The 15430-nt window shown below is 39.0% G+C and overlaps 1 protein-coding gene across 5 annotated transcripts in view; it reads right to left on the bottom strand.

Annotated features, from left to right (window-relative positions):
• LRP6 (LDL receptor related protein 6) overlaps nucleotides 1-15430 on the bottom strand; it is a 173303-nt gene that overhangs the window by 92213 nt on the left and 65660 nt on the right. For 4 of the 5 annotated variants that reach the window (XM_043439796.1, XM_043439797.1, XM_043439795.1 and 1 more), the window contains exon 3: nucleotides 5685-5882. The exons of the other annotated variant lie outside the window; for it this stretch is intronic. In XM_043439796.1, coding sequence (XP_043295731.1) covers nucleotides 5685-5882 — 198 coding nt within the window. The remainder of the gene's footprint in view (nucleotides 1-5684; nucleotides 5883-15430) is intronic. 5 annotated transcript variants of the gene reach the window in all.

Here is a 15430-nt window from a genome sequence, read left to right on the forward strand (position 1 = left end):
CACTGGAATCAAGGTTGCTGGGAGAAATATCAATAACCTCAGATATGCAGATGACACCACCCTCATGGCAGAAAACGAAGAGGAACTAAAGACCCTCCTGATGAAAATGAAAGAGGAGAATGAAAAAGTTGGCTTAAAACTCAACACTCAAAAAATTAAGATCAAGGCTTCCGGTTCCATCACTGCATGGCAAACAGACGGGGAAACAATGGAAACAGAGACTTTCTTTTTTAGAGCTCCAAAATCACTGCATGGTGACTGCAGCCATGAAATTAAAAGATGCTTGCTTCTTGAAAGAAAAGCTATGATCAACCTAGACAGCATATTAAAAAGGAGAGACATTACTTTGCCACCAAAGGTCCCTCTAGTCAAGGCTATGGTTTTTCCAGTGGTCATATATGGATGTGAGAGTTGGATTATAAAGAAAGCTGAGCTCCAAAGAATTGATGCTTTCCAACTGTGGTGCTGGAGAAGACTCCTGAGAGTCCCTTGACTGCAGGGATATCCAACCAGTCAATCCTGAAGGAAATCAATCCTGAATATTCATTAGAAGGACTGATGCTGAAGCTGAAGCTCCAATAATTTGGCCACCTGATGCAAAGAACTGAGTCATCTGATAAGACTTTGATGCTGGGAAATATTGAAGGCAGGAGGAGAAGGGGACAATGGAGGATGAAATGGTTGGATTGCATCATCGACTCAATGGACATGAATCTGAGTAGGCTCTGGGAGTTGGTGATGGACAGGGAAGGCTTGCATGCTGCAGTCCATGGTGTCGCAGAGTTGGACACGACTGAGCAACTGAACTGAACTGAGCGCCTTTCACTTGATCTGTTCTATAATCAGATTTTTCTGGCGAGTTTTCTACCTGAAAACATTATTCTGTTTTTCATTCCTTTTTCTTCCCAGCTTTACCAGGTATAATCAACAAACAAATCTGAATGATAAACTGTACACAGTGATGATATGATACACACATGCAAGAATACTCACCCAGCTATTTATCGTATCTCACACACTGACAGGGGTTTCCTTTTTAGGGTTTTTTAAATGGGAACATCTATTCCCTCCAACTCCTTGACAGCCAGTTTTCTTTTGTTTCTATGAGTTTGTGACATTTTTTAAGATTCCACATACATGTGAAACCACACAATATTTCCCTTCCTTTATCTGGCTCATTTCACTGAGCTTTATGGCCTCAGAGTCATGCACGTGACCACAAACAGCAGGATGTCCTTTCTTCTCACGGCTGAACAATATTCTACTGAATGCGTATATACCACATCTTCTTTACCCATTCATCCACTGACAAGACATTTTGATTGTTTCATGTACTAGATACTGTGAATAATGCCACTATGAACATGGAAGTGCAGAGATTGCTTCAAGATTGTTTTCAATTTCCTCTGGATAAGAATTCCAAAAGTGGGATTACTGGATCATATGGAAGTAATATTTTTAATTTTTTGAGGAGGCACCATACTGTTTGCTTGAGGTTTCAAACACATGCTCACAAAATCATAACCAATAACAATGTCAAGAAGATTATCTCCTGTTTCTTCTCTACAAAATTTTATGGTCTCAGATCTTATACTGAAGTCTTTAATTCATTTTTAGTTGATTTTGTGTGTGGTATAAGACAGGGATCTAGTTTCATCCTTTCGGGTGTGGATATCCAGTTTTTAACACTATTTGCTGAAGGTACTACAGTAACTGTAATGAAGATACTACAGTAACTGTACCAAAGACAGTAGTTTCCCCACTGAACATTCTTGGCTCCTCTGTCATAAACTGATTGACCAAATACGCATGGGTTTGTTTCTGGGCTCTCTACTCCATCCTGCTGATCTAGTGTCTGTCTTTATGCCAATACCATACCACTTTGAGTAATACAGTTTACAAATATAGTTTGAAGTTAGAAAGTGTAAATGCCTCCAGCTTTATTCTTTCTCAAGATTCCTTTGGCTATTTGTGTTTTTTGCAGTTCCACACAAATTTTAGAATTATTTGTTCTACTTCTGTGAAAAGTGCACTAGAACTTTGATATGGACTGCACTACATTTGTAGATGGATTTCCATAGTATGAATGTTTTAATAAATTAATTTTTCTAGTCTGTGAGCATGAACTATCTTTCAATTTATTTGTGTCTTCTTCAATATCTCTCATCAGCATCATAGTTCTCAGTGCATAGGTCTTTTACTTCCTTGGTTACACTTATTAGGTATTTTTTTTGTATGATACAATAAATAAGATTATTTTCTTAATTTCTCTGACAGTTTGTTATTAACATACAGAAATACAGGTGATTTTTGTATATTGATTTTGTATCCAGCAATGTAACTGAATCTGTTTATTACTTAGAACAGTTTTGTGGTGGAGTTTCCAGGATTTCATATGTATAACATGAGACCATCTGCAAATAGTTTTACTTCTTCCTTTTTCCTGAGATGCATTTTCTTTCTTTTCCTTGCATAATTACTTTGGTTAGAACCTCTAACCATGCTGATTAAAAATGGCAAGAGTAAATATCCTTATCTTACTCTGACCTTAGATGAAAAACTTACAGTTTTCCACTTTTGAATATATTATTAGTTGTGGGTTTGTCATACATAGCTTTCACTGTTGAGGTATGTTCCCTCCATACCCACTTTGCTGAGAATCATGAATGGATGTTGAGTTTTATCAAATGCTTTTTCTGTAACTATTGAGATGATCACATGATTCTCATTCTTCATTTTGTTAATGTGCTGAATCACAGTAATTTGCATATACTGAACAATCCTTGTATCCACTTGAGCGTGGAGTATGATCCTTTTAATGTGCTGCTGAATTCAGTTTGCTAGTTCTGAGTTGAGAACTTCTGCAGCTATATTCATTACGAATATTGGCCTGTAGTTTTCTTTTCTTGTAGGTTTCTTGTTTGGTTTTGGTATCAAGGTAATGCTAGCCACATAAAATGAGTTTTTAAGAATTCCCTCCTCTTCTGTTTTTCAGGAGCCTTTGAGAAAGACTGGTAATAATTCTTTTTCAAATGTTTGGTAGAATTTGCCAGTGAAGCCTTCTGGTCCTCTACTTGTTTTGGGGAGGTTTTTGATTACTGATTTAATCTCCTTATAAATAATTGGTTTGTTCAAATATTCTATTTCTTCATGATTCAATCATGATCCCTTTCTTCTAAGCTGTTCAATTTGATGGCACATATTGTTGACAGTAGTCCCTTATGATCCTTTGTATTTAAGTTGTAATGTCTCCTCTTTCTGATTTTGTCTCCTCTCTTTCTTATTAAGTTGAGCTAAAGGTTTGTGTATTTTGTTTCTCTTCAAAAAACCAACTCTTGCTTTTTCACTGATCTTTCCTACTGTATTTTTAATCTTTATTTCATTTATTTCCACACTGATTTGTTATTCCCTTCTTTCTAGCAACTGTGGGCTTAGTTTGTCCTTCTTTATCTAGCTCTTTGAGGTTTAAAGTCAGGTTGTTTATTTGAGACTTTTCTTGTTTCAAACGTAAGCATTTATCACTATGAACTTCTCACTTAGAAACGCATAAGTTTTGGTATGTTGTATTTCTATTTTCATTTGTCTCCAGATATTTTTTAATTTCCTTTGACAGCTTCCTTCAACCACAGGTTGTTTAGGAGAATCTTGTTTAATCCCCCATGTAATTTTGATTTTTCTAATTTTCTTTTGTTCTTAATTAAGGTATAATTGACATACAACATTAGTTTCAGGTTTACAGCATAATAATTTGATACTTGTATATAACTGTATAATGATTACAACAAGTCTAGTTAACAACCACGGCATACCCTGCTAACTTGAAAAGATACATGCATCCCTATGTTCACTCAACCTAATTCACAACAGGAACTGAAAAGGAAACAACCCGAGTGTCACTGATGGTGAGATGGATAAAGAAGATATGCTATATACGTACAACAGCCATACAAAAGAATGAAGTATTGTGAGTTGTGACAACATGAATAGACTTTGAGGGCATCACGCTAAGTGAAATAAGAGAAACAGGAATACTGTATGATCTCACTTATATGCCGAATCTAAACAACAAACAAATGAAACAAACTTCTAGGTATTTAAAAAAAAAGTTGAGTCCTGAGAATGTAATCCACAGCATTGCAAGTATAGTTAATAATACTGTCTTACATATTTCAAAGTTCAGTTCACTTCAGTCACTCAGTCATGTCCGACCCTTTGCGACCCCATGAACCGCAGCACGCCAGGCTTCCCTGTCCATCACCAACTCAGAGAGTCCACCCAAACCCATGTCCATTGAGTCAGTGATGCCATCCAACCATCACATCCTCTGTCGTCCCTTTCTCCTCCTGCCCTCAATCTTTTTCAGCATCAGGGTCTTTTCAAATGAGTCAGCTCGTCGTATCAGGTGGCCAAAGTATTGGAGTTTCAGCTTCAAAATCAGTCCTTCCAATGAACACCCAGGACTGATCTCCTTTAGGATGGACTGGGTGGATATCCTTGCTGTCCAAGGGACTCTCAAGAGTCTTCTCCAACACCACAGTTCAAAAGCATCAATTCTTCAGCGCTCAGCTTTCTTTATAGTCCAACTCTCACATCCATACATGACCACTGGAAAAACCATAGCCTTGTAACATTCCAAAGTTACTAAAACAGTAAGTCTTAAAGGTTCTCATCACAAGAAAAAAATAAAAATAGTGCAACTATCTACGGCAACAGATCTTTTCACTTTGACAAATTCTTTCAATTATCTAAGGCTTTCTGTTTCTGCTGGGGTCTTAGAATGAGACCACTAGAAACCCAAATAATCTTCCAAACACAAGGACATCAAGGGTCCTTAAAAATATGAACATAACAACCTTGTAAATCAACTACTCTTCAATAAAAAACTTAATTAATTAAATTAAAAAATCTGAACATCATCTGAGTAGGAATTCCATGTTTACACATTATATCTTTGTCTTCTGTGGATACCAGGATACAGCAAACATGCAGGAGGTTTTCTCCTGATCTAGAGGTCAGCAAACCAGAGTCCACTGGCTCAAAAATGTTTTCCAGGAACAAAACCATGCCCATACCCTTAAGTATTCCATATACCTTCTTTCACACCACAACAGCAGAGGTAAATAGTTGCAACAGAGATATAGCCCACAAAGCATATAATGACCTGGCTCTTCACAGGAAAAATTGGCCAACCCTGTCCTGGTTTACAGGTTTATCAAATAAGCTTCCACAAACAGCTTGTAAGCTCTGTGGGCAGTTCTGAAGGATGAACTCTTTGTCTTATTAGGAGTCTAGCACATTACAGAATGTTTAGTATCCCTGGCCCGCCAGGGAACTAAAATACTAGCAATACTCCCAGTCTCTGTGTCAACCAAAATTCCCCGCACATTTCGAAACACTCTGGAAGAGAGTGGAAGTACTATCCCTGATTGAGAACCACTGAAGAACTAAATTAGCTCAGAGTAAAGGAGGAGCAAATACAGTCCATAAATTCTAAATGCCACCAAGACAGATGAGAAATGTCATTCCCTTTTTAGAAAGTAAACTAAACATCTATTCTTCTTCCCCGTTGACACTTAAGCCAGAAATATGTTAACAACTTCTTGATAAAATTAGGCTTTATAATTTGATTACTCTATCATGGGGCTGACTTAAAGTTTAAAAATAAATTTATAAGGCAATCTTACCGATTCGTTCCATCCAGATTTGATCTGTGAATGAAATTAAGTTTTGCATCTGCCCAATAAAGCTTCCGTTCCTCATAATCCAAAGTCAGTCCATTTGGCCAGTAAATTTCAGTGTTTATTATGACGAAGCGATCTGAACCATCCATTCCAGCACGTTCTATCTTTGGTACTTCTCCCCAATCTGTCCAGTACATGAACCTAAAAAAACATATGAAAAGTAAACCCATGACATAAGCAGGTTAACTACCAAGTATCTTACAATCATCACTACTGGATAAAGAAAGCGCTCTCAGAAACACTAAAACTGAAATTCCTAGAAATTGTTACTAAAATTTTAATCATCTTTTTCCTTCCATGATGGTAATAACTGATTCAAGTCCAGCATCATCCAGGACAAGAAAACCATGTGATCAAAGCTTTTAGGGAGAAAGGGTATTTACACTGTCTCAGTGTCAATCCTGAAAGATGATGCTGTGAAAGTGCTGCACTCAATATGCCAGCAAAGTTAGAAAACTCAGCAGTGGCCACAGGACGGGAAAAAGTCAGTTTTCATTCCAATCCCAAAGAAAGGCAATCCCAAAGAATGCTCAAACTACCGCACAACTGCACTCATCTGACACGTTAGTAAAGTAACATTCAAAATTCTCCCAGCCAGGCTTCAACATTATGTGAACTGTGAACAAGTGTTCAAGAAAAGGTTGTTTTAGAAAAGGCAGAGGAACCAGAGATCTAACTGCCAACATCCACTGGATCACTGAAAAAGCAAGAGAGTTCCAAAGAAACATCTACTTCTGCTTTACTGGCTATGCCAAAGCCTTTGACTGTGTGGACCACCACAAACTGTGGAAAGTTCTTCAAGAGATGGAAATACCTACCAGACCACTTGACCGGCCTCTTGAGAAATCTGTATGCAGGTCAGGAAGCAACAGTTAGAACTGGACGTGGAACAACAGACTGGTTCCAAATAGGAAAAGGAGTAGTCAAGGCTGTATATTGTCAACCTGCTTATTTAACTTATATGCAGAGTATATCATGAGAAACTCTGGGCTGGAAGAAGGACAAGCTGGAATCAAGATTGCCGGGAGAAATATCAATAACCTCAGATATGCAGATGACACCACCCTTACAGCAGAAAGCGAAGAACTAAAGAGCCTCTTAATGAAAGTGAAAGAGGAGAGTGAAAAAGTTGGCTTAAAGCTCAACATTCAGAAAACTAAGATCATGGTATCTGTCCGACCATCACTTCATGGCAAATAGATGGGGAAACAGTAGAGACAATGACAGACTTTATTTTTTGGGGCTCCAAAATCACTGCAGATGGTGACTGCAGCCATGAAATTAAAAGACGCTTACACCTTGGAAGGAAAGTTATGACCAACATAGACAGCATATTAAAAAGCAGAGACAGCACTTTGCCAAGAAAGGTCCATCTAGTCAAGGCTACGGTTTTTCCAATAGTCATGTATGGATATAAGAGTTGAACTATAAAGAAAGCTGAGCGCCGAAGAATTGATGCTTTTGAACTGTGGTGTTGGAGAAGACTCTTGAAGAGTCCCTTGGACAGCAAGGAGATCCAACCAGTCCATCCTAAAGGAGATCAGTCCTGGGTGTTCACTGGAAGGACTGATGTTGAAGCTGAAATTCCAGTACTTTGGCCACCTGATGGGAAGAACTGACTCATTTGAAAAGACCCTGATGTTGGGAAAGATTGAAGGTGGAAGGAGAAGGAGATGACAGAGGATGTGATGGTTGGATGGCATCACTGACTCAATGGACGTGAGTATGAGTAAACTCCGGGCGTTGGTGATGGACAGGGAAGCCTGTTGTGCTGAAGTCCATGGGGTCGCAAAGAGTCAGACACAACTGAGCAAATGAACTGAAGGAAAACAAAATGACAGACATAACTACATACAAGTAAATAACAACAATAAAATATAAATGGATTAAAGATTCCATTCAAAAAAGTAATTGTAGAGGGTAAAGCCAACAGGTATTTGGGAAGAAAAAACTGACAGGACTTGGCTTGAGGAGGAATGAAGAGCAGGAACTAAAGAATGTTTCTAGGTCTCTTGTCAAAAAAGGGATGCCTTAAAAGAGGTAAATATTAATACACATTAAAATAAATACACAGCTATTAAAGTAAAAGATGTTCAGCCATATACCACCAAGCAGTATGATGTCATATTTGAGTTATCACTGTTTAACAGAGAACTGTTCTTTTGTTTGAACTCTTCAATTATCAATCATATAATTTATAACTACAAGTCCCTTAAGTGTGGAAAAGTTGGATTATAAAAGATAGTGTAGCGGTGATATAAAGCAGAGATTCCAGAGCTAGGGTGCTCAGTCCTGCCACTCCCAGACACATGATTTTGAGCAAGTTACTTCACCTTTCTGTCCCTCATATTCCTTATAACAGAAGGATTAAAAACAGATGCATGTCAAATGGTTTCAGCCAGAATTAAAGCAGTCAATATATGCAAAGCACTTATAAGCTCTATCTATGCTCTAGCTATTGTTTTTTACATCATAAATCTCTTGTTCATGGTTTCACTTTTAGAAAGAATAGCAAAGTTATTAACACAATCTTCATACTATCTGGCTCCTACCCATCTCTTCAGCTTTAATTAACACCATTCTACACTTCATATGGGCTTCCCAGGTGACACAGTGGTAAAGAATACACCTGTCAATGCATGAGATGAAGGAGATGCAGCTTTGGTCCCTGGGTGGCAAAGATTCCCTGGAGTAGGAAATGGCAACCCACTCCAGTATTCTTGCCTGGAAAATTCTATCGACAGACAAGCATGGTGGGCTATAGTCCATGAGGTTGCAAAGAGTCAGACAGACAGACAGACACACACACGCCCTTATTCATTATACGCCAGGTACCAGACTCCCTGGCAGTACAGGGCTTTCCCTTTACCTATTATCTTCTCTTTCAGAGCTCAACTGAAATCACGTTTTCTGTAACAGGCCTTCTTTAAATCACAAATCAGGTCACACAGTCCCATATGAGCTCTCAGAGTACCTTACATTCATAGCATTACAACTATATTTGATCATTTGCTTAATGTTTATTACCTCTAACTTACACATTTATGTTTTAGGCAATTTCTGGATTAAGAAAAAAAAAATTTTAAGTAAATGAGGAAAAAATTTTTCCATTTGCTGATTTGGTAAAGTATTCCTTTTGCAGAGGCATACAAATACCTCTTTCTTAATAATGCTATTACATGAAAGAACTCTTGTCTACCACAGCCAGCAGAAAAGAAAACAACACATTAGAAGAATAAGCTGGCAGAGAAACTGACTAGCGATTTCCCATGATCACAGACTGAATCTGGGGGCAGTATTTCTTCATGTACTTTGACATGCTAATTTCATGTCTCAGAGCCAACTGTTCAAAGGTCATTCTATCAGTAAATATTTTAGTAATGTTCTAGCTAACAGCTCATCTCCGTTTATATCTCATAAAGTCAAACATAAGAAAGATAGAATGCAATTATCCTAAGAATTCAGCTCTCTCACCGTACGAGTTTTAAAAAGAAAGCAACCAGTCAATGACAAAATACTAAATCAACCCATGTATTATTTGTTCTTTTATTACTATACAATCCAGGTCCAAAGTCTTCCTATCCTAAATGTTTTGTCCTTCTTTAAACTGAAATATAACTGACACATAACATCATGTGAGTTTAAGATGTACAACATGTTGGCTTGATACTTATATACTGAAATATGACTACCATAGCGTTAGCTAACACATTTACCATTCCACATAATTACTTTCTTTTCCTCAGTGGGAACAATTAAGATCTCGTTGTTTATAATATAGTATTGTTGACTATAATAACTACATTGTGCATTAGATCTCAAGGACTTATTTATCTAATAGTTCTAGGTTTGTACCCTTAAACAACATATTCCCAACTGCTCCAACTCCCAGCTTCTGCTAACCACCAGTCTACGTTGTTTTTGTAAGTTTGGCTCTTTTAGATTCCACATGTAAGTGATGCTATATAATATTTGTCTTTCCCTGACCGACTTATCTCACTTAGCATAATGCCCTCCAGGCCCACCTATGTTTCCACACATGGCAGATTATTTTTTCTCAATGGTTAATATTCCATTGTGCATATATACTGCAACTTCTTTACCCATTCATCTACTGAAGAACATGTAGGTTGTTTCTGTATCTTAGCTATTGTGAATAACCTAACAATGAATTGAGGAGTACATACATCTCTTCAATTCCTGTTTTCATTTCCTTTGGGTATACAGCTAAGCTGTGAACAACAGAAATTGAAACTGCACAGGTCCACACACAAATTTTCTTTTCAACAATAAAATACTAGAGTACCACACAATCCAGTCAATTTTAAGAGAAATCAACCATGAATACTTGTTGGAAGGACTGACGCTGAAGCTCCAGTATTTTGGTCATCTGATGAGAACAGACAACTCATTGGAAAAGCCCCAGACGCTGAGGAAGACTGAAGGCAGAAGGAGAGGAGGGCGTCAGAGGATGAGATGGCTGGATGGCACCATCACTGCAACAGACTCTAATGAACGTGGGCAAACTTCGGGACCTGGTGAGGGACAGGGAGGCCTAGCGGGCTGCAGTCCACGGGGTCCCAAAGCATCAGACACATCCGGGTGACTGAACAGCAGCAACAGGGACAACCACACAATCCATGGCAGGTTAAATCCACAAATGTAGCACCTCAGATACAGAGCTACCATGTACATACAAAGGGAAGACCGTAAGTTACAAGTGGATTTTCAACTGTACAGAGGGTCGGCACCCCTAACCCACATTGTTCAAACTCAACTATAGGACTGCCCTGGTGGTACAGTGGTAAGAATCCACCTGCCAATGCAGGGGTCAAGGGTTCGATCCTGGTCCAGGAAGATTCCACATGCCATGGAGCAACTAAGCCCGAGCACCCTACAGTCTGTACGCTGCAGCGACTGAGCCTGTGCACCTAGGGCCCGTACTCCACAACAAAAGAAGCCATAGCAACGAGAACCCCGAACACCAAGAGGAAGAATAGCCCCCACTTGCCAAAACTAGAGAAAGCCTGCATGCAGCAACAAAGACCCAACACAAACAAGATAAATTAAAAATAATAATAAGCTCAACTGTATATCCAGAAGTAGAATTGCTGAATCATAAGGCAGTTGCATTTTTAATTTTTTAAAGACTTCCATACTGGTTTCCATAGGAACTAAACCAATTTACATGCCTAACAACAGTGTACAAGAATTCCCTTATCTCCACATCCTCAGCATCACTTACCTTTTGTCTTCTTGATAATAAACTTTCTAACAGGTGAGAGGTGATATCTCATTGTGGTTTTGCCTTGCATTTCCCTAATGATTAGCAATACCGAGCACCTTTTCATGTAGCTACTGGCCATTGAGGTTTATTTTCTTTTGAAAAATATCTATTTAGTTCCTCTGCCCATTTTTTTAAATGGACTGGTTTAAGTTGTATAAGTTCTTACTATATTTTGGATACTAACCCTTATCTAATATATGGCTTACAAATATTTTCTCCCACTCTGTAGGGCTTGGCAGGGGGACTATTTCCTTCACTGTGCAGAAACTTTAGTATGATGTAGTCCCACTTGCTGATTTTTGCTGTTGTTGCTTGTGCTGATCTAATTTTTTTCACTTTTACCTGTGAGAGTTTTGACTGTTCTGGATCTCGATAAGGTGTAGGAAAAAGAGGCAGGTGGGAAGATAAACTGAATATCTATGTTTATCTTTTCCCAATCAGTTATTATCCCCATAAATTAAGTGCTTTGGCTAAGAAGTAGTCTTATGTATATGGACAACAACATAAAAATGGCAAAATAATATAGAAGCTTTCTTCAAAAAAAAATTGAAATTTAAACTCTATATGTACCAAACTACACAATTTCTCAAACTTTCTTTAGTTCATCATTGTATATAGCAGCATGTAACAACGCAGAAGCAGATTTACCATAAATGAAGCATAAGCAAACACCAGGATCCCTCATGGAGGTTCATTACAGTACCCTGCCTTTAATTTTGAACAGGCAGTCACTGCTTTGCAAGTGACTAAGGTTCCACCATAGATTAATTTCAGTTAAATAACATCACCCCACACACACACAACACGGTCAAATTTCAGTTATCATGATAACCACAAATTTCACTACCAGCCCCACAACTCACCGTGTACATGACAGATGTGTTTCCTGATCTGTCATCAATCCCACTCCTCTTTCAAAGCCTATGACTGGTCTCCACTGAACTGCTATTCAGCTCACAGACAGCAAAGTGTACACTCCTGCTGTCTCTTTGTGCTGATAAACCTATGACAGTCTGTGAAAACATCATCAAAAGGAAACTGGCCAAGGAAGAGTAAAGTGCAGCAAAGAAACGAAAAGTGATAAATATAGGAAATGAAATCTGAACTGAATATAAATGGAGCTAGAGAAGGAACAGTTCACGATGGGAATGTTGACACCACTGTCACTCAAGATGCTAGACAGATACGCAGCCAGGAGAACTCAGTCAAAGCCAGCTTACCAACATAAAAGAGCAAAGTGGTTGTGCCCAAAAGGATAAACACATCCCAGAGTGATGCCACCAAAACTAACTCCACACTGAAGGAACTCTCTCAGATAACTCACAACACTGAAAACACAAAAGATTAAATATTTTGAAAGCTTGATCCAAACACAGAGAGGTATATTACAATTCACCAGGGCATAGAAAAGATGCTTGCTCTGTATAGTAAGTTATACAGTGAGAAGAGAGTAGCATTCTCTGCTCAAACTATTTTTAATGATATTTCTAATATTTTAAATTATAGTATGTAAAGACGTACTAGTTTTACTGTTTTTCTACCTCCCTATACATTTACATCAGACAGTAACAATATTTAATATTCTGATGAAAAATTTTAAAGTCACAAAAGAACTGTAATTTATATCCTAATTGGTAAGACTGTTTTATGTAGTTTTGGCTTTGCATGGTGTTCCCCCCCCTTTTTTTAAGAGATTTTTTTTTTTTAATAACTTATTTTGGTCTCCCCTGCTAGGCTTCCCAGGCTTTTCTCTAGTTGCGGTGCACCAGCCTCTCACTGTTGTGGTTTCTCTTGTTACAGAGCACAAGCTCTAAGGAATGAGAGCTTCAGCAGCTACAGCACAGAGGCTCAGTAACTGTGGTTCCTGGGCTCAAGAGCACAGGTTTAGCTGTTCTGAGGCATGTGGCATCTTCCCGGACCAGGGATGGAACCCATGTCCTGTGCATTGGCAGATGTATTCTTTACCACTGAGCCACCAGGGAAGCCCAGTGTTGCAACTTTAGTGTTTGTCTCCATCCAAAAAGCTTTTTTAAAAAATTAATCTTTGTTTCATTTTCATCAGTTCAGTTCAATGCAGCGGGATTAACACTGAGCACTCAGTACAGTTCAGTTCAGTGCAGTCACTCAGTCGTGTCCAACTCCTTGCAACCTCATGGACTGCAACACGCCAGGTCTCACTGTCCATCACCAGCTCCTGGAGTTTACTCAAACTCATGTCCATTGAGTCGGTGATGCCATCCAACCATCGCATCCTCTGTCATCCCCTTCTCCTTCTGCCTTCCATCTTTCCCAGCATCAGGGTCTTTCCAAATGAGTCAGTTCTTCCCACCAGGTGGCCAAAGTATTGGAGTTTCAGCTTCAACATCAGTCCTTCCAATGAACACCCAGGACTGATCTCCTTTAGGATGGACTGGTTGGATCTCTTTGCAGTCCAAGAAAATCTCAAGAGTCTTCTCCAACACCACAGTTCAAAAGCATCAATTCTCCGGCGCTCAGCTTTCTTTATAGTCCAACTCTCACATTCATACATGACCACTGGAAAAACCATAGCCTTGACTAGACGGACCTTTGTTGACAAAGTAATGTCTCTGCTTTTTAATATGCTGTCTATGTTGGTCATAACTTCCCTTCCAAGGAGTAAGCGTCTTTTAATTTCATGGCTGCAGTCACCATTTGCAGTGATTTTGGAGCCCAAAAAATTAAAGTCAGCCACTGTTTTCCCATTTATTTGCCATGAAGTGATGGGACCAGATACCATGATCTTAGTTATCCTAATGTTAAGCTTTAAGCCAACTTTTTCACTCTCCTCTTTCACTTTCATCAAGAGACTCTTTAGTTCTTCTTCACTTTCTGCCATAAGGGTGGTGTCATCTGCATATCTGAGGTTACTGATACTTCTCCCAGCAATCTTGATTCCAGCTTGTGCTTCTTCCAGTCCAGAGTTTCTCATGATGTACTCTGCATATAAGTTAAATAAGCAGGTTGACAATATACAGCCTTGACTACTCCTTTTCCTATTTGGAACCAGTCTGTTGTTCCATGCCCAGTTTTAACTGTTGCTTCCTGACCTGCATACAGATTTCTCAAGAGGCAGGTGGGTGGTCTGGTATTCCCATCTCTTGAAGAATTTTCCACAGTTTGCGGTGATCCACAGAGTCAAAGGCTTTGGCATAGTCAATAAAGCAGAAATAGATGTTTTTCTGGAACTCTCTTGCTTTTTTAATAATCCAATGGATGTTGGCAATTTGATCTCTGGTTCCTCTGCCTTTTCTAAAACCAGCTTGAACATCTGGAAATTCACGGTTCACGTACTGTTGAAGCCTGGCTTGGAGACTTTTGAGCATTACTTTACAAGCGTGTGAGATGAGTGCAATTGCACAGTAGTTTGAGCATTCTTTGGCATTGCCTTTCTTGGCGACTGGAATGAAAACTGACCTTTTTCAGTCCTGTGGCCACTGCTGAGTTTTCCAAATTTGCTGGCATATTGAGTGCAGCACTTTCACAGCATCATCTTTCAGGATTTGAAATAGCTCAACTGGAATTACATTACCTCCACTGGCTTTGTTCGTAGTGATGCTTCTTAAGGCCCACTTGACTTCACATTCCAGGATGTCTGGCTCTAGGTGAGTGATCACACCATCATGATTAACTCGGTTGTGAAGATCTTTTTGCATAGTTGTTCTGTGTATTCTTGCCACCTCTGTCCTTTACTGAACCCATCTTTGCATGAAATGTTCCCTTGGTATCTCTAATTTTCTTGAAGAGATGTTTAGTCTTTCCCATTCTATTGTTTTCCTCTATTTCTTTGCACAGATCACCGAGGAAGGCTTTCTTATCTCTACTTGCTATTCTTTGGAATTCTGAATTCAAATGGGTGTATCGTTCCTTTTCTCCTTTGCTTTTCACTTCACTTCTTTTCACAGCTATTTGTGAGACATTCTCAGACAGCCATTTTGCTTTTCTGCATTTCTTTTTCTTGGGGATGGTCTTGATCGCTGTCTCCTGTACAGTGTCTCGAACCTCAGTCCATAGTTCATCAGGCTCTCTATCAGGTCTAGTCACTTAAATCTATTTGTCACTTCCACTGTACAATGGTAAGGGATGAGCACCTACCAAGTGACAAACACCTCTTGAGGGATGGTCCTGGCATTCAAGGAGTTCTCAGACTAGACAGTTTTCAAATATCATAGGGCTATAAGACAGCTAAGTGTGACCTCTCTACTCTGACAGCAACAGAAGAGCGGCCACGAGGCCAATCAAGAGGTAATGACACCTGAGCTGAGCCTTGAAGGAGAAGCAGGATGGATTATAAGAAATTAGAAGGAAAAAACATACAGTGAAGCACAAATTGTATGTGAGAGGAACTACATGCATTCCAATATTGCTACAACATAAAATGAAA

Source organism: Cervus canadensis, chromosome 21 (assembly GCF_019320065.1).
Source record: "Cervus canadensis isolate Bull #8, Minnesota chromosome 21, ASM1932006v1, whole genome shotgun sequence".
NCBI classification, from domain to species: Eukaryota; Metazoa; Chordata; class Mammalia; order Artiodactyla; family Cervidae; genus Cervus; species Cervus canadensis.